This window comes from Balaenoptera borealis (assembly GCF_965194805.1).
Source record: "Balaenoptera borealis genome assembly, chromosome: 3".
NCBI classification, from domain to species: Eukaryota; Metazoa; Chordata; class Mammalia; order Artiodactyla; family Balaenopteridae; genus Balaenoptera; species Balaenoptera borealis.
Window position 1 is genome coordinate 172,170,277 of NC_138866.1, and position 19,554 is coordinate 172,189,830.

Genomic DNA, 19,554 nt, shown 5'->3' on the forward strand with positions numbered 1-19,554 from the left:
GGAGAGTATGAATGGAAGAAAACTATTTAGGTACCCAAACTAGAAAACCTGGGGTCCCCCTCGACTCCTTCCCATCCATTTCCCCCAGGTAGTTACCAAATCCAGCTCAGTCAACTTCCCAAACATCTCTGGGGACACCCTCTCTCTGCCACCACGGAACTGCCCTAGTTCACACTCTGGTTGCCTCTTACCCAGAGGACAGCAACGGATTTCACAGAGTCTCCTCTGGTGGCACTGAGTCCCGTCACTGACCCATCCCTGGGGTGGCCACAGACATACCCGAGCACCCCGGGGCTCTGACTTCTCCCTTACTTGTTGCTTGCCGCTCCCTCTGTTTAGAAACGTTGATGCTGATTTCCATTTCCGCTAATAGGGTGGAACTAGGTTATTCAGATCAACTCTGCCACTGAAAACAGCTAAACATCCTGAATAAAATATTTTTTCAAACATCTTCTTAAAGGCATCAAAGCGCTGAAGAGGCAGGAGTTACCTTGCCAAAATCTGAGTGAAAGCAGAGTGCGAGAGCCGTCAACTCCCACGGAAGCCACTCACTCTGACGGCTTTGATGGTCCCGTGGGTTGGGAGGAACAGAAGTCGGATCCCCAAGGTGGGAATCTAATAGGAAACCCTTTCTCCATAAGGGTAGGATCCGAAAGGGTCACGGCCTCAGCGTAAAGGTGATCCCAAAATAAACCCATTCCACCCCCAGGGGACTGCAGCCCAAATGTATATCACCAGCAAGTCCAAAAAAATCCCAAGCTGTGAGTTTAGTTTAAAATGGCCTTGGTCTGTAGTGCCCCTAGCCATCTGGCCACAGGAGACAATTCTCTCTAGAGGGACACACTTTCACTCCAAGACTTGAAAATCCTCCTCGAGTAATGGTTCAAGGGAAATGAGCAGCTCATGGCCAAAATTACCAAGCAAACATGGGAACAAGGCACCATGATTAAGAACCAGCAGAAGCGTAACATGGTAGAAAGATACCCAGGAAGATTTGAGGTACTAGTATCATCGCTATTCTCACAATGCTTGAAGAATCTTAAATTTAACTTATGGCACGTTTCTGAACACTAGAACTTTGAGAGGCGTACCTGAAGCTGTTAACAGACCCCAACTACGTGGAATAAAGCAGAAATGACATTGCAGTGCACTCTTCTATAAGGTTCTAGGAGAGAAGCTGTTGACTCCCTGAAACTTCTCTGCCATGTTCACAAGGCAAAGTTCTCGCAGGCGGCTGTGGCCATCGGCTCTTGGTTTGTCACCAGCTTGTGGTTACCCCACATCTCTTATCACCCGCTTGCAGCGAGTCCTCCCCTACTCTCCCAGGCGTTGCTCAACCCGCCCAGCAAACCGCTCTGAGCGCCCTGCTCAATCCTAGCAAAAACAGAGCTTACGTGCTGATGAAAATTCAGCGTGGAAGGGCTCACAGCACACCCGTGGAACACTCAGTGGCTCCACTCAGTAATTCAACAGTATTCATTGGGTGCCTGCCACATGCAAGCACCGTTCCGGGTGCAGGGAGGTGGCAGCAAATAGGACCTGGTCTCAGCTGCTGGGGAGCTGAAGCTAACAGGTTCACAGCCCAGCCGGGGGAGAGAAGTAACAAACATGTAAACACCTCCTTTTCCGATAGTGTCAAGTGTCACAGAGAGAATAAGAGCTGTGTGAGAGTGGAGGGGCTTCTTTAGATGTGGTCAGGGAAGCTCTCGGAGGAGGCAAGCCTTCAGCTGACAAAGTAAAATGACAAGGGGCCCGAGGGAAGAACTTTCCAGACAAAGAGAAAAGTAAATGCAGAAGCTCTGTGGCTGCTCTGAACTTGGCTTGTGTAAGGAACAGAAGAAGACTAGCATGGCTGGAAGGGAGAAGGCACAGGGGGAAGTTGGGGCCAGGCCAGTAAGAAGTCTAAGCCACTGAAAAGAGCTCGGGTTTTTTTTTTTCCTCTTCAAGTTTGTATTTTTTGTTTATTTGGTTTGAAAAAAAAATTTTTTTTTATGTGGACCATTTTTAAAGTCTTTATTGAATTTGTTACAATATTGCTTCTATGTTTTGGGTTTTTTGGCCGCGAGGCATGCGGGATCTTAGTTTCCTGACCAGGGATCGAACCCTCACCCCCTGCATTGGAAGGTGAAGTCTTAACCACTGGACCGCCAGGGAAGTCCCTCAAGTTTGTTTTTATTTTTTTACTTATTTTTTTTTTTTTACAATGTTTTGTTAAGTTTCAGGTGTACAGCAAAGTGATTCAGTTATACGTATATAGGGAGGCCTCTGGAAGGTTTTCTCTGAAGAAGTGACAGGACATCATTTACGTTTCAGAAAGATCACTGCCACCACTGTTGAGAATTGGGACTGAGACAGGGCAAAGGGACCACCGGGGGACCTGAGGGCCCCTGCCATGTTCTAGAGGAAGAGAATTCATATGGGAAGAGAGAAGTATGCAGAGTCAGAACTCAGAAATGCAGTTCGGAAGGGAGAGGTGAGGAAAAGAGAAGGATCAAGGTTGGTTCCTGAGTCTGGGGCTTGAGCACCTGGGTAGATGGTGGTCCATTGACTGAGATGAGGGAGAAATTAGTTTAGGGCATGATGGGAGGTGGGGCAGGGCAGGGGGAGGAAACCAGGAGTCCTGGTGGGGACACATCTGAGGTGCCCGTGAGGTAGTCAAGTGAAATATCAAATAAGAAACTGAAATATGGAGCCCGGCAGGGAGGTCAGAAGGGAAGATGTCCATTTCTTAACTATCAGCGTGAAAAACCACGGGACTAAATAAGGTCATGCAGATGAAATACACTCTGTAGTTCCAGAAGAAGACCCTGGACAGAGTCCTGGGGCACTCTAACATTTAGAGGCTGAAAGGAGGATGAAGAGCTCGATAAGGCACCTAAGGAGTGAAGGAAAACAAGAAAAAAACCAAGAAGGTGGCCTCTGGATCTGAAAACATGAAGGTGAGGCTGACAGGAGCAGCTTCCTGGGAGTGGTGAGGATGGAAATGGCAGGTGGGAGGTGGGGGAGGGGAGGGGAGGCGGGGGGGAGGGGGAGGGGGAGGTGGGGGGGAGGCGGGGGAGGAGGGGGGGAGGGGGAGGGGAGGCAGGGGGGCGGGACAGCAACTACAGACCACGGGACACAGCGGCTTCAGGCGAGGGTTTTCAACTTCTGCTCTAACAAGGAACAGAGAAGCAGAGTGGAAGCCAACATGAGAGATGTGACACCCAAGGAGGGTTTCTGCTGTCAGGGCTGTTTATTCTGTTTCCGAGATGGGAGGTTCCAGAGCCGGGAACGCCGTCCAATACCAAGTGAGACAACGATGGAAAAAGTCTTTTTTTCCAATTCGGTGGCCACCACCCACGGGTGGCTATCGAGCACTTTAGGGAAATCTGAATCTTAAGATTTAATTTAATTAAATGAGATTTAAGTAGCCATCTGTGACTAGCAGCCAGCAAACTAGACAGTGCGGTGCTCCAGCGCATCTGCAGGCCGATGGATTCGGTGTCCAAAAGCTGGTGGATTGGGTAGCAGGGAGAGTGGAAGGCGATACCTTATACTTGTTCAACGCCTTCTAAAGCCTTAAAGGTAATCAGCTGGGGGGTGGAGGAGACAGAGGGACAAAACACCAGAGGGAAATTTAAGGAGAGTGGAAAAGTAAGAAATAGATTCAAAGAGCAGAGAACACACTGAGAGAGAACAGTACAGTTCCAGGGTTGAGTACCACTTGCTTTTTATGGTAAATTTTAAAGTGGCCCTTGTCAGAACTGTTAAGTTTTTCTCTGGCAAACAAAGGCCACTTGGCCTTTGAAAATCTGCCCTCAAACTACCTTTTCAACCATCTCCTAACACTCCCCCTCATTTACCTCTGTGGTTTTCGATCTCCTTGGTGGCAGAACCTTTTTTCCCTTGTACCTGTACAGTATGTATTCCGTGCCCACAATTAAAAAAAAAAAAAAAAAAAAGCTGACAACGATGAGAACAAAATCAAGCTGCTCTGGATGAGGCTGAGGCGAGGGATGAATTCCCCCACCAGCTCAGCCCCCTTCCACCAGCCTCAGAGGCACCTCCAGGGAACCCCAGGGTTTGAAACCAAAGATTTACCCCAGGCAGTGCTTCTCAAACTGGAAGGTGCTTCCAAATCACCTGTCTTACTAAAACGCACACTCTGCCCCAGAAGGTCTGCAGAGAGGCCCACAGTTCTGCCTTTGCAGCAGGCTCCTGGGTGACGGCTGTTGCCAGGCGTCTGTGGATTACACTTGGAGTGAGCGGCAAGGCCCGAGGCCACGGCCACAGCAGAGCCCTCAGCATCACCCAGTCGGTCGGCTTACTTTTGCCAGTATTGTCCTCTTGGCCACACACACCCTTCCTTGCCTTCTCCAGCTGGGAGATTCTAGTCCACCTTCAAGGGCTGCTCAATGTCAGATCCTCTTGAACCTTCTCCAAGAGTCCTGGGAAGAAGTAATCATGACCCAGTCCCCCCACCTCCAATCCCCCAGCACTTTCCCCCTTTCTCACTCTGCTCCAGCCACACAGGCTTCCTTGCAGTTTTCTAATCATGCCAAGTCAGCACCAGCCTCAGGGCCTTTGCATGAGCTATTCCTTCTGCCTAGAATGCCCTTCCCCCAGATATCCTCACGCCCAACCCCTTCATCTCCATCTCTTTACTCAAATGTCTTCTTCATAAGGTTTACACTCGGACCACCCTATGTAACACCCTCCACCCCAGCATTCCTGATACTCCAGCTGCTTATACACATGTTTATGCATATGTCTGTTTCCCCTGCAGTTATGAGCAGTTTGAAGGCACGGTCCACAATATATTCATTTTGCATCCCAAGCGTCCTGCACAGTGCCCTTATGTTAAAAAAAAAAAAAGGTGAAATATCAAATTAATATCTGACACAACTTGTAACTAATGACTCTGAATTAAATTTTTGACACGTTGAACAACCTGATCAAGGCGTTAAAGATACAAAAAAGAACATTATAACAAAGCAGATAAAGACATCAAAGCAAGGGCACAAAGATAATTCTAAAATGATTAATTTATAACTCAAAGATGCACAAGCATGCCAAGTGCAATGGTGATGTTTTGTCTGTGAAGCAGGATAACAGAACAATTAATTTAACATGCACTCTAGTAATTTTCCATGTTTTGTCATTTAACATACTTCAAAAATGATAAAATGAAGGCTAACATTTATTATGAACTTGCCATGTGCCAGCAACTCTTTAGGCATCTTACAAGTACCAACGTATTTAACCCACATAACAAATCTCCATAATAAGCACTATTAATATCTCCTTTCATAAAAGAATTGTGACTAAGGTCACACAGCCAACTAGACAGTGTGGCTTCAGAGCCTGAACTCCTAACCACTGCGGACCAGTGAAAAACTATGCTTACTTTGAATGTCAAGGCTTATCTTTAGGTAGGTTACTGTTTTAAAACTCCCTACAAGACTTCTCATAAAGAAGTTTTATATATGCCCTCTTCCTACGTGCTTTGAATATAAGCAATGCTCTTCTTTCTGTAAAGGAAAAACTGTTTTCTGTTTTTATCCATATTAATAGCTAATACTTTGTCAAAGCCTTTAAGACTAAGGAAGGAAAGAAAAGATCTCCAAGAAATGAATAACTCCCTGGCCTGGCCCAGGTAGCACAGTTCCACGGTTAAGGGTACGGGATTGAATCCCACCACCTACTAGCACTGTGATCTCAGCAGGTAATTAATTCAACCTCTGCCTGTTCCTACTATTCTTCCGAGCTGCTGGGCTTCCCACCCCACACCATCCCCAACTTATTCTTGGGAGGGTTCTTAACTGGGTTCCATGAACCCTCAAGTGGTCCGTGGATAGAATTCAGGGAATCTGAGAACTGGGTAGGATGTATCCTATGTGTTTTCATTAATTTATTCGAAAGCATTGTTCTAAGAAGGGATCCACAGCCTTCACTGGACTCCCGTGGGGTCCCTGGCACAAAAAGCGGAAATGTGGTTAAAAGTATATACCGAGAAATAAGCTAGGAGTTATTTTTAACAGTTCAAGAAAGGAAATAAACCTGGTTTGGTTGGTAGAGGTGAGAATGTTAAGATATGGAGTCAAGGGAAATACCTAGGTATTCCTAAATAAAACGGCATCTTTTACCTCCCTTCTAACCTTCTAGAAGAAGCTGCCCCACTTCTACTCATTGGCTCCATAAATCTTTAAGCTCTCACACCTGCACACACACATCCGAATCAACCACTGTCTCAAAAGTACATCCATGAATACCGTGGTCTCTGGCACATCTAATTCTGCTAACCTTCCGGCTGACTTTTCTCTTGTCTCACATTTCTTCCTTCTCCATCCCTCCCTCAAAGCCAAGTGTCCCAGGTGTTCCTATTTCTCCCTCAGAGATTGAATTTACCCCCATGGCTTCAACCACCGATCCTGCATGGACAACTATCAACTCTCCATCCCAGCCCTAACCTTCTCCTGAGCTCCAATGCCACCTTCCAACACCCTGCAGGTGGGCACGGTCATTAGAATGTCCACTCACCATCACCTGCAACTCAACACGTCTCAAATCAAAAATCTGTGTATCCTTTCTCCACACACAATTCCTTCTCTTAACTTTTCAAACTCAATCACATGGTCACCATTCTTCCAAGGCTTCATCACATGCTGTCAGAGGACAAATCCTGAACATTTTTCCTTATTTTTAACGATATTCCTTCCACTGTGGCTACTCAAAGTACAGGCTGTAGACCAGCAGTGTCTCATCACCTAAGAGTGTGACAAAAGCAGAATCTCAGGACTCGCCCCAGACCTGCTGAGTCAGAATCTGCATTTTTAAAATGTCCCCAGGTGATTCAAACATACATTAAATTTTAAGAAACACCTGTCTAGCGCTTATTAATATGCTACCAGCCTAACAGCATCTGAATTTGTTCATTTTAGGTATCAATTACTGAATCCTTATTATGTGCCGATTACAGTGCTAGGTTTTAAATACATTATCTTACTTACCCTCAAAATAATACTGCGAGGTAATCATCATCATCTCCATTTGTAAGAATGAGTAAATTGAGGCTCAAGAGAATAAATCATCTATCTGCTCAAACAGACCATCAAGATGGAGGCAGCATTTGAACCTAATCTGTCTGAACACAAACCATTTGGCCAAATTGCACCAATTCCCTTAAATTCCAAAATTTGTATCTCCAAGGGTATGTTGGCAGATTTAATTACTCTGGGTGACTGCATTTTCTAATCAACATAAGGTAGATTTTGTATGTTTATTTACAATTCTTGCTGAAAATCTTTCTAAAGACATAGAAGACAGCAGACAATCCTATCATAGGAAGAGAAATCATGGTCTTGCCGAGGGCATCATTCTGAATATTCAAGTTCATTCTAAGGTAGTCAATAAATGGAGAACAAAATGTATTCTGTTCTCAGGATGTAATCCCAAGTTTTAGGGGGTATGAAAATATTTCCCTAATAATAAACTTCGTGTGTGTGTGTGTGTGTGTGTGTGTGTGTGTGTGTGTGTTGTGTGTTGTGTGCTTGGCATTCTTCTTTTCTCTAAAGTAAAGGGAAGAAAGAAAAATTGTGTGAGACTAGTTCTTGAATGAATGGTTATTTGGGTTCCATTCACTGGGTTCATCTAATGTCTAGCTCATTACTGTTTTCATTTAATTGCTTCATTACATTCCATTCAGTCACTATTTCATAGTTATTTCATTTTTAAACCCTAGTTTCCTTCTTTTACCTTTTTCAGTGCCCAAATATAAACCCATGAACCTAAAAGACATCACTATTTCTTCAATATTATTCCAATTCCAGGACCTTGTTGAGAATATAACAAAGGCTACGATGCTCAGCTCAGAAAAGCGCGTTATCTGCCAAAACACACAAAACATGGCACATGGGCACCAAGACAATCTTAGACGAGTACTAGATAAGTACTAGCTCTAATACTAGGATGGATACCTGCCTGATGTCGCCTGTCCCTTCTCTGGGAACTGTTCTTCCCCAGCTCCAATGGGCAAGAGCTGCCACCTTTTCTCAGCGGCTTGGTCTAGGGAAATGCCACAACTGATGGAAGCCAAACCAGTCAGAATCCTTCCATGGGACTTTTATAACTGAATCGGAGACAGAAAGACCCTTTTGGGGGGTGGAAATTACGAAATGTGAAATTCAGGAAGCATTAGTTCCCTGCCCTGTGGAGGAAACCAGACAGCAATGAGCAAGAATATAGCCAAAACGGACAGAGAAGTCCCAACAACACCCAAGCACCTGGTTCCAATCATTCCCAAAGCCCAGCCCCAGCCCTGCTCTCCTGGTCTGCTTACCAGTTGGTCCTTCCACTGTGACCTCCAAAACCCTCCTAATATTTACAGATTTTGCCTATGCTCACCCACATTTCCACAGCTTGCAACCAAAAAAATGAACACTAATGTTGATTACTTCGAAACACTATGTTTGTTTTAAACAAGTTTTATGCCCTTTAAAGTTTTTCTATGCAAAGGTCTTCCTTTAGATATTTAAATAGGCTTTTAAATACTCATTTCTAAAAGGCCCCCATTTCACTCCGCATAAAAATCTTTTAGAATATCTATTTAAAACAAGGCTTGACTCCTAACATTCTAACTGCATGCTTCACACACTATTAAAATATAATTGTAAGAAGCTAACTGCCTGATCGTTTTTAGTTTAATTCCAAATGTAACAAGACAAAATTGCCTTAAGTCATCTTTTCCTTTATGTATTCAATTATATTCTCCGCTTAAAATACTTAAAATAAAAATTGTCAGTGATCCATTCGCTGATGGGTAGTCTAAGTCAGAAAGCAGTAACATATCGAATTAACCAAAGTCAAGCTTATTCTTGTCATTGAGAATTACCACCACAATGGACTTGAAATTTTCCACCTTAGCTGCAAGTTTCTGTATTTCAATCAAATAGACTTGGACTTAATAGAATGCAACGCAGTCCGACTACAATCAATCCCACAAACTCTTAGTTCACACATCTCTTGCAATCACCACAGATTTCCTTGCCCCTAACCATGGCCTTGAAAATTCCCTGAGTGTGGCTGCATTTGCAAGGTTATAATAGTCACGCAACTTTTGTTACATACTATTACTCTTCCTAGTCTGGGGCTCCTAACTTAATGGTAGCAACCTACTCGACTGTAAAAGTAGTCGAATCTTGAAGTTAGAAAAAAAGTTGGAAATCATCCAGTCCAATCACCTTACTTCACAGATACAAATATCGATATAAAAATAGTTAATAGGCCCAAGGTCAACAGCATTGGAGAAAGAATTAGAACATGGATCCAAGGAGCATTTTACTATGGTATGTAGATGCCTCCCAATCTTGTAAAATGCTTAAATGATCCTCCATGTAGTAGATGACTATGGTTCCCCTTTAGTGCTCCAAATATATGGTTATTTCTAAATGTCCTTAACACAAACGCACATGAATTTTAAAAGCAAGAAATTGCTACGTTCATGACATCTTTTCCCATTAATCCTGATCACATTAGAAATGTAGGGAAGGACTGATTTGAATGATCTCTTCCTGCTCTACTAGGCTTTCTCAAATGTCTCCATTCATACACAATACAACTGACAAATTTATTCTCATATTATACTGTAGACTTTGGTGCATACAAGGTCATATGAAAACATTTATCTAAGACTTTGTTACCTAAAATGAAATCAACCAGAAACACATGGCATCTGGGTGTAGATTTCATCTTTATATACCCCCCCCGCCCCCCCCCCCCGCCCCCCAGTCCTTTCTTTAAAAAAAAAGAAAGAAAATAAACATTTTTAAAAAGAAGCCTGTGAAACAGACCTTTCTTATGTCAACTCGAGCCCTAAAAATAAAGATATTTGGACAAAAATATGAGGGGCATTTTTAGCAATCTTTTGCACAGAGGCTAGCACAATGTGCCTGATATATATATTTGTTGAATGAATAACATGGTTATACTGCATACTATGGAAACCGGACTCCTCTGGATGACTACACTTAGACTGGCTAACTTTTCCTGAAAGCAAAAGAAAATGCACTGTCTACAAATCACATTATTTTTATAAGCTTTAAGTAGTTTCAAAATATTTCCAATTAGCAAGAAACTCTAAAACAAATGTAGCAATTCAAAAGTATAAAGTAGCAACAGAAGTGGGTACAGTAAAACACCGCACAATTACAAGGTTTTCTAAAGTAAACTGGAGATGGGACTATTTCCCAGACAGCACACCCTTTCAGTGGCATATTATCACCACTACTTTACTAGATTAAACGCTCAGACACACTCTCCTGACCAAAATACCAGAACTTCAAAGGAGATAAAAGCACTCACACATACAGAACTAACAACATTACTTTTTTAAAAAAAGCAACTAACAGCAACATAATAAAAAAAACTTAAATTTAGAACATAACTCTAAACTGTAAACTTATTACACAGGAAAAATAACATTTTATTTACTTTAATAAAACGTAGCGGGGTTTTGATGCACTAGTGTCCGCTGTTGCAAAAGCTTGCATTCCTAATTGCTCAAGAAGTTATCAGGAAGTTAAAATGAACTCCAGGCGATCAGGCATTAGGCTGATAGGAATAATCATGTCTCAACCTTCTTAAAAACAGTCACTCCTTGCAAGCACAATCGATCAATCCTGATACAGTTTCACCTTTTCCCCAGCTCAGCCTGGGAAAGAAAAATACAAATACGATGCTTTTGAGCCATTTCAACCAACTTCATTACACCGAGAATGTTCTTTCAAAATCCAACATGGTTTTCTGTCATTTCTATTATGCTGAAAAGGGCCCACAGACATCCATCGAAATCAAAAGTACGGAAGGCAAGCGTACACTTCTCCTCAGACGCTAACCGACTGCAGTGGGTAAGGCCATGGTCAAAATTCACAGGCTCATTTAAACCTTCATGGCTCAGCCAACAGCTCCTATCAGATTTCCTGATCCTAAGGAGATGAAAACTGCAAGAGTTTCTCGCTGGAAGATCAGCAGTAAGCTATATCGGACCCTCAGACCGCAGTCCGCAGAGCCCGCAGCGGCGCATCTCCAGCACCTCGGGCTAGTGGGTTACGCTAACCTTTCCAAGCCGTCTCCTCCAACCTTTGAAACAAACCCCCCAAACGGGTGCAGTCAACTCAAGACAGCCGTCCACCGCGCCCGCCGAGACCCCCTCCCGCTGTCATCCCCAGGCCGCCCTTCCGCAGTCGGCGATTTCGGCCTGGCTCCCCAAGGTGGGGGAGGAGGTCTGGGGAGCACGACTCCCCGCCAGGCAGCTCTTCAGCGGGCACAGCGGCAGGGCGATGCGCGAGAGGGGCAGAGGAAGATGCTAAACACCAGAGCCATATTTACATTGGCTTTATCTTTGCCAAAAAGATTCCTGGCGTCCAAGAATATCGCCTTTAAAGGGAAAAAAGGACCTAAGCACTAAGCCGCTGCCCAAAGCTCCGCGATCTCCAGTATTCTCACCCCTGTGCCCGGTGCGGGGAGGCTTCGTACGCTCCCATCCTCGGACAGGTACACCTGCCGGACGGCGGAGGACCGCCCCCGCAGAGGAAGCAAGCGCCGGGACTCTCGCCCCAACAGTCCCCGCCGGGGTGACAGCCCAGGCGGAGTCGTGCCCCGCACAAACTTCCCAGTTTCCGGGCTGCGGGGACAGATCGGCCAGCGAGCGGACGCACGGACCGGGGGCGACACTGGTACACGCCGCAGGGCTCCAGTGCAAATGGGACCCCCTCGTCCTGCATCCGGCCCTAGGTCCCTAGGGGGTCCAAGTGGCGCCTGGGCGGCCCCGAGGGGCGGGCGCGCGGCGCGGGGCTGGGGGCACCGAGGCGCCGCGGCGAACGGGCAGCCCCGGAGGGCAAGCAGCCGGAGGGCCCGGGCCCCGCTCGGGTTCCCCGCCCCGCAGCAGCTGCAGGGGGAGGAGGGGGAGGAGGAGGCGGCGGACGAGGACGACGACGAGGAGGAGGAGGACGAGGACGAGGAGGAGGAGGACGAGGACGAGGAGGAGGAGGACGAGGAGGAGGAGGACGAGGACGAGGAAGAGGACGAGGAGGAGGACGAGGACGAGGAGGAGGAGGAGGAAAGGGACCGCGCGCCGCAGCCCGAGCCCTTACCGAGTGGTTTACCCCCCACATCAGGACGCTGAGCAGCGGATCGCTGGCCCGAAAGAGCTTCACTTTCTGCGCTACGAAGTGCTTCTTCTTGGTCTTGGTCTTGCTCGCCAGGACGGAGGACCCCAGGTTGCCGGGGGTCGCCATGGCCGCCGCCTCTGTCCCCTCCACCGCCGCGCTCCCGAGGCCGGGGACCCGCCCTCTCTACACGCCGGCCCGGGGAGGCAGCTGCATCCCCCCCGGTGGCGGCCCCGGCGCGCCGTGCCCCGCTCCGCCTGCCGGCACGCTCGTCCCGCTCCGCCCGCGGTGCCCGCTCTGCCCGGCTGGCGAGGGAGGCTGCGCTCGGCTCGCGTCCCTGCCCGCTTCCCGCGCCCGCCGCGGCTCCGAGCTCAGCCCGCGGCTGGACCGGGCGCGCAGCGAGCGGCTTCCGCGTTGGGCGCCGGCGTCATGACGCAGGGGGCGGGCGGGCAGCAGCTGCGGCGCCGCCGGGCGGGGCGCGGAGCGCGAGGCGCGGCCGCGGGACCGTTAAGCTGCGCCCTCGCGCTCCGGCTCCGCGGCGGCCCGGCCGAGGAGGCCGCGGGGTGGGCGTGCGGCGCGGGGAGCGTGAGGACTCCCGCAAGGTATCCCTTCTGCAGCTCAGGAGAAAACAGGGAAGGATGGGGAGAGCAGGGAGATCGGAGGAGAGGAGCCCCCAGAGACGGTGGTCAGGCGAAGGAAGGAGGCTCGGGGCACCGCCGCTTACCGGTGCCAAGAATCAGGAGAGCTAGTGAGACTTGAAACGCTGCGTGGAGACCAGGGCTTCCCTAGCACCGAGGGAAAGGACCTGGGCACATGGTTGGCCGCCTCCCAAAGTAGCCCTGCAATGAACTTATTAATCCTTTTGTGCCTTTAACCATCGGGCCTTTCGGACTCTGAACTTGGGCCTTCCACATGCACGCAGAAGGGAGACTCCCACCTAAGCCGCTGGGCTGTCATTCCCACCACCACTAACGCCCTCCCTAGATGGGACCCTGATTCCTCATCTAGAGCCCTTGGTTTGGCCAGGAGAATCATGCCCCAGGTTGCACCTTCTATGTCATATCCTCCGCGACGTTTCCATATCCGTTTAATTCATCTCACTCACCTTCCGCGGAAAACTTTTCACTGTCTTCATCCACGTACACCTAAATGTAGCCCTTCTTAATGCTGGGAATACCTGACCCACCTCAGGAAGCTGCCATTCCAAGTATGTCTAACAACCTGCTGTCCCTGTATCTTCCCCAGTAATCATAACCCTGTTCTAGGCACTTACTCTACTCAGCCCACTGGGCAAGTCATTATATATCTATTGTCATTAATACTCCCCTCAAGTATAGTGGTCTCCTACTGTGTACCAGTTAACCTGCTTGGTTCTCCCAGGGAAAGAAAGCATGACAGATCCTGATCCCTTAAGGAGCTTGATGAGTCTCACGGGGTGGGAAGTGACAGGTCACGTGGTCACCTTCATTTGCTGCTTTTTTCTTTGACTGTTTTTTAAACATAAGGGTTGCCCCAACATCCTCTTATTCTTTCTCTCTTGCTTCATACTATTGTCCAAAATGTTATCTGCTCCCCCAGCCTCAACCATCACCACTCTTAGTGGTTAAAAGAAAGAACAACCTGAATTTGCAGTGAGAAGAGGTGGGGTTGCCCAGTTCTCCCACCTACTTGAGCAGATAACCTCTCTGAGCCTCAGGTTCTTTGTGTTAATAAGAGAATAATCAGGGACTTCTCTGGTGGCGCAGTGGTTAAGAATCCGCCTGCCAATGCAGAGGACGCGTGTTCAAGCCCTGGTCCGGGAAGATCCCACATGCTTCGGAGAAACTAAGCCCTTGCGCCACGACTACTGAGCCTGCGCTCTAGGGCCCACGCACCACAACTACTGAAGCTCGCAGGCCTAGAGCCCGTGCTCGGCAACAAAGAGAAGCCACTGCGATAAGAAGCCCACAGCACCTCAACGAAGAGCCGCCCCCGCTCGCCGGCAACTAGAGAAAGCCCACACGCAGCAACGAAGACCCAGTGCAGCCAAAAATAAATAAATGTATAAAATAATAGAATAATCAGACACAAAGGTCACTTTAGGGGCTACTCTGGGCCTGGTAATTATCATCCTGCCCTACCTACTTTATAGGATGTTCGTTAGAATCAAAATCAACAGTAGACAATGGCTCTGAAAAGCACTCTATGAATCATACAGCACTGTATACATACAAGATGAAATGGAGAGTACTTGTAGATAACCCACAAACTCTCCCCTGACCTCAGAGAAGTGCCTGGTTGAACATCTCTACATCAATTGCCCACAGACAGCTTAAAAAATTGTCTAAAACCAAGTTCAACATTGTCCTCCATCTCACATGTTGGTTCATTTTTCTATTATATTGAAAATGGCATTCATGTCACTGCATTACTCCAACCACAAGTTCATTCGTTTAACAAATTTTCATTGACCCAGGCTTCAAAGCTTAGGATCATCACTGATTATTGCCTCTCATCACCACTCCACATAAACCCTGTTACCAGGTCCTGTCCATGAAAAAAATTGTGCTCCAATATTATCTCTTCCCTGGTGCTCTCACTGGTCCCCCTAGTTGAAATTAATCCATCCACCTTAGTGCTTCCATAGCACTTTATTCTATGACGGCTCTATTGGGTTTAACTGTATATTAATAATGGAAGACGACAGGCTAGCTGTGAAGGCTTAAAAGCTGCATTTAGTGATGACAAAGTGTTGAATGAACCTACAGGAAGGGAAGATGGGTGTGTGTGGGCATTGTCAGGTGAGGTTTCACTTAGGAGGGCGCAAGGTCTGGAGGGCACACAGTGTCATCCCTGTTAGGGGCAGACAGAGGCACAGGCATGGAGATGAAAATCCACGTGGTATTTTCAGATAGTAATGAGGAGACTTGTAGCTTTGAAAGGACAGAAATATTTTTCCAACCTTATTAAGATATAAGTGACATATAGCATGGAGTAAGTTTAAGGTGAACAACTCGATGATGTATATATGTATACATATACAAACATATATGTATATGTGTGTGTGTATATATATATATATATATGATTTCCACCGTAAGTTTAGTTAACACATACATCACACATAATTACCGTGTGTGTGTGGGTGTGTAAGTGTGCAGTGAGAACATTTAAGATTTACTCTCTTAGAAACTTTCGAGTTTGTAATAGAATAATGTTAAGGGACAGAATTTTGGGTGATTTAACTTACTTTGAATGGCATTTACGATAATGCCATTCAGGAATAGGTCATGAGATGATTTTTGCCAATGACCTTTCACACTACCTTTGTACTCTGCAGAGGATGTATGTGGTGTAGGAGTTCTAGAGTCGCAGAAATGACCTCAGAAAGTACCTAACCCAGTTCTCAAATTATCTACATTAGACAATGGAGATCTAGAGAAGTTTAAGTGATTTCCTGACTTGTTGGGAGACAAACTCTTTGAAGGCAGGGTCTGTGTTATACTCACTCTGTATGCTTCCAATGAACCTAACATACTCCCTTTCCCATAGCACCTATGGCAAACTTTTGATGAATGAATGAAAAGGAAATTTTCATCTCTCACATCAAAGTTACAAGATTCTACACCCAGGAACTCTGTGTGGAGGGGTCCATTTAGAAATACTTTATTGGGAAATTAGGTTAGGTCAGACATAATATTTAAACTTGAGGGTTAGATACATTTGGATTTAACAACCTAGCAATTTGATCACTGTTTTCCTTTGGAGTTTGTGTGGTAACAAAACAATACACATGTCTTTGGTTCAGCATCTAATTCAGGCTGCTTATATATCAAGAGTGGAAGCACGCCAACCATCAACAATCGACAATGGTCTTGATGAGGGGCGTGGCTAGAGAAAGGAGAGGAAGGAAGTTCCATCTTAGGATGGGCATGTGGTCATGTCAATCAAGGAGAAGGCCATTCCCACCTCCTTGCATTTGGCCTGTTGGGCTGTTCATCCAGCTTCCAAGGCCATCACAGCTGCCAGAAATGCTCCAGCAGCCAAGTTCACCAAGAAGAAGGAAAGAAATGTTGGGGAAGATTGAAAGTCTCCCAATACTGACTTGCTTCTGCTTGTTGTTACTTTTTAAAAAGAACTATCTTTTACTGTAATCAAGTTTATTTACTGTCCTAGAAGAGTATGGTGAAAGTGTTATGTTAACTAAGGTATGCAATACCAGAAATGGAGGTTGAAATAGGGTGGATGCTCTGACTTTTTATTTTATTACTCTTTTCATCAAAAAAATACTTCCTCAATTGAATAATTCCAATTAGAATTCTTCCTTGAGAAAATAAATTCAGTAACTTCCTTAGTGCTATTCGGAAGCTGTTATGCTTCCATTGCTCTATGAAGAGATCAGAGCAAAACGTGGGACAAGGACATTCGATCTTCTGTAGTGTCATCCAGAGCCTTGCCATTAAAAATGGTATTATTTTAGAAGACCATTATTAAAGTGCATATACAGTCAAACTCAGCCAGAATGCCAGCCAAATAAATGGGACCCAAGAATTCAATTGTGACATATGAGTTACTTTTGTGGGGGTAAGGTGTTGACGTGATGCAACACAGCTTGCCATCTGGGAGTTCTGAGGGTCTAGCTGTGCCGTCCAAATGCCTCCTGAGCTGGCTGTGGTTTGGCACCAGCTGGCAGGGGTTGTCCACCCATTTGAAAATGATGGTGATTCTTCTGGCTTCTGCAGCTGGCTGGCACTTCCAGGACAGTGGCAGCAATTCCAGAAATCTTCCTCTTGGTTGGCAGCTATTTTGTTGGCCTGACTTGGGCAGATTGGACAGGGAAAAGACAGGATATAAAAAAGCCAACACTAGGGTGACCACTTCCCAGCCTGCTTTACCTTCCCCTCCACTTCCCAAGCAGACGAAGAGGACTTTAGTTGCTCCCTTGGGAGACAGGAAGCTGAGTGGAGGACAGGAGTCAATCTCTAATATCATCATATCTTTATTATGTATACCTTCATAACAGAAATAGAAATTTCCAACACTGACAGAGCAATGAAATGTATTACAGTAGATCCCTATGGCAGACTATAATGCAACAAATAAAAATGGTAATTTCACATAAAATGTAATGACATTAATCATGATATTAAAATAAGTGAAAAAATAGGATACAAAATTTTATATTGTATATTAAGATTAGAAAATGTATTTGTGTATGTATACATGTAAAACACTAAAAGAAAATACATCCTACTGTTGTAAAAATTCATGTCTTTTATAATAATTTTTAAATTATTGTCTAAATTCATGTCTTTTATAAAAAGATGCAACCATCTTCCCTCATTAAATAAATAACACAGTAATGGCATTTAACATAGTAGCTCAATTTCTATAAGAGAACAGCTTTTTAAGTTACTTCTTGCTATTTATCATAGTTATTGTTAAAATAAGTCTTAGTGGAACAGGCCATTTTTCTACATGTAGAGGGGAGGGAAGCTTCCCTGAGTTCACAAAAAGTCCTTAAGAGAAAGGAAGGCTACAAATATGAGGAAAATAGAATAGTGTTGTTTTTATCTATTAGACATCATATCCCCAATGCATAGGGTCTATGAATTTTTATTTTTTATTTTTTAGAAAAGTTTGAAATCAGGAAAAAAAATACAGACTCCAAAAGAAAACTGCAAAATTAATATTCTAATAAACACTTTATTAACTGTACACAACACATAACAATACTAACAAGTTTTTAAGATTTTATATAAATAATATCATGACAGAAGCTGTGTGTGAGTTAGGTTTTGTGTTACAAGTATACATAATGATTGCCTAAAAATATAATAGCCAATCAAAAATTAAATGTCAGTCATAGCCAAAAATTCTAAGAGTAAGAATGCGGGGCACTTAGTTCTGGGAAGAAGGGAGGTTCCATTCTTTGTTGATCAACAATGTCCATACAAATTGGTGTGACCTTCAGAAGTCAAGGCTGAATGAAAAGACCAGAATCAGAAGATTTTAGCCTGAGATTTTGGTCCCGGCTAAGGGAAAAGTCCACGGTGTCCAGATGCAGAAAACACGGGAACCCTAGCTGTCGGGAGGCTGTTGAGGACCCTACTAGGAAGATAGGAAACCCTGCAGGGTGCCTGTGAATTTGCCCCAATCCCTTATGGCTGTGGCATGAGTTAAGTCTGACTGTTGTTAAGGCGGTTGGTATTTTCCTCATTTATTTTTTCATTGACACTTAAGAAAAACTGTGTTCATGCAACTACTATTTATTGATTGCACCTACTATGTGCCAGGTACCATTGTAGGTACTGCGTATGACCCCCTCCCTCATAGAGTTTACAGATCGAGAGGATAGAGTAGAAGCAAGTAAACAGACAATCCTATAATTACGGATTGTGATGAGGGTTCTGAAGGTAATAAACCCGGCACCTTGATAGAAAATAGGCAGAGTGTCAGGGAAATCCTCTCCAAGGAAAAGATACATAAGCCTGAAAGATGAGGAACAGTCAGCCATGTAAAGAGTGGGGTGAAGAGCAGCCTGGACAGAGGGGGCCATTAGGCATGAGAACTCCCGTTCTAGAACCCCCAGGAGGCCTAGGCTGGCAAGGCAGGCAGGGCTCAGCACCGAGACCCTGGCAAGGATTTGAATTTTACTCTCAGTGCAACGGGAGCCCTTGGGAAGCTGAGGATTTGTTTATAAAAAGATCCCTGTGGCCCCAATAGATTGAAGGAACATAAATGTCAAAATGGAGAGGCAAACAAGGTAAATATTACAGGAATCCAGGTAAGAGATGATGGGGAATTGGACTAACATCTTGACAGTAAAGAGAAGGGAAAAGTGGGCAAATTCATCTAGGAGGGGCAGTCGTGTTTTAACGTGGATGGGTGTGGAGAAAGTCCCGACTTGGCCTCAGCTTAAAGGGGCACATAGTGGGAGATCTCAGCCACTGCCTCGTTTGCCCTTTTTAACATTCCTGCAACCAAGGGGCACCCTGGTTTAAGTGCCTGCTGCTCTTCACAAAAAGGCACCTAAAGAGAAATCTCCCCTAAAGTCTGCTTTCATGGAAGTATTTTTAATTCTCATATCTAGTATCTGCTATACTGATGCTACACTAAAGAAAACCTAGAGAGAGAGTTGATGTGTATATTTGAAACACATCCAAAGAAATGTAACCTGAAATCAGCATAAAGAAAATGATCACAGCCATCTTCATGCTGCTGTGTCCAATAGTCAGAGATGGGATGGTTCCCATAGTCTTTGCTGCGCTTGAGAACCAAATGGAAGATAGAAAACAACAGCCTTGAGAGTTAACAAAGGACAAAAGCCTTCCTATCCTGGTAGCAGCCAGGGTCTGAGCTGGTTAACCCCGGGCAGGTCTAGTCCTTCAACCCAGGGAGGGGAAGAACTGAAGTGGGAAAGAGGAACAAG

General features: G+C 45.4%; 1 protein-coding gene across 2 annotated transcripts in view; it reads right to left on the reverse strand.

Moving 5' to 3' along the window:
• Positions 1 to 12,564, reverse strand: part of PIP4K2A (phosphatidylinositol-5-phosphate 4-kinase type 2 alpha) — a 175,444-nt gene extending 162,880 nt beyond the window's left edge. Inside the window, exon 1 of one of the 2 annotated variants that reach the window (XM_082385593.1) lies at positions 12,129 to 12,564. In XM_082385593.1, the coding sequence (XP_082241719.1) occupies positions 12,129 to 12,272 (144 nt within the window). In that variant the 5' untranslated portion in view covers positions 12,273 to 12,564. The remainder of the gene's footprint in view (positions 1 to 12,128) is intronic. The other variant, XM_082385594.1, reaches the window with a different exon arrangement.
• Positions 12,565 to 19,554: the final 6,990 nt, after the last annotated feature.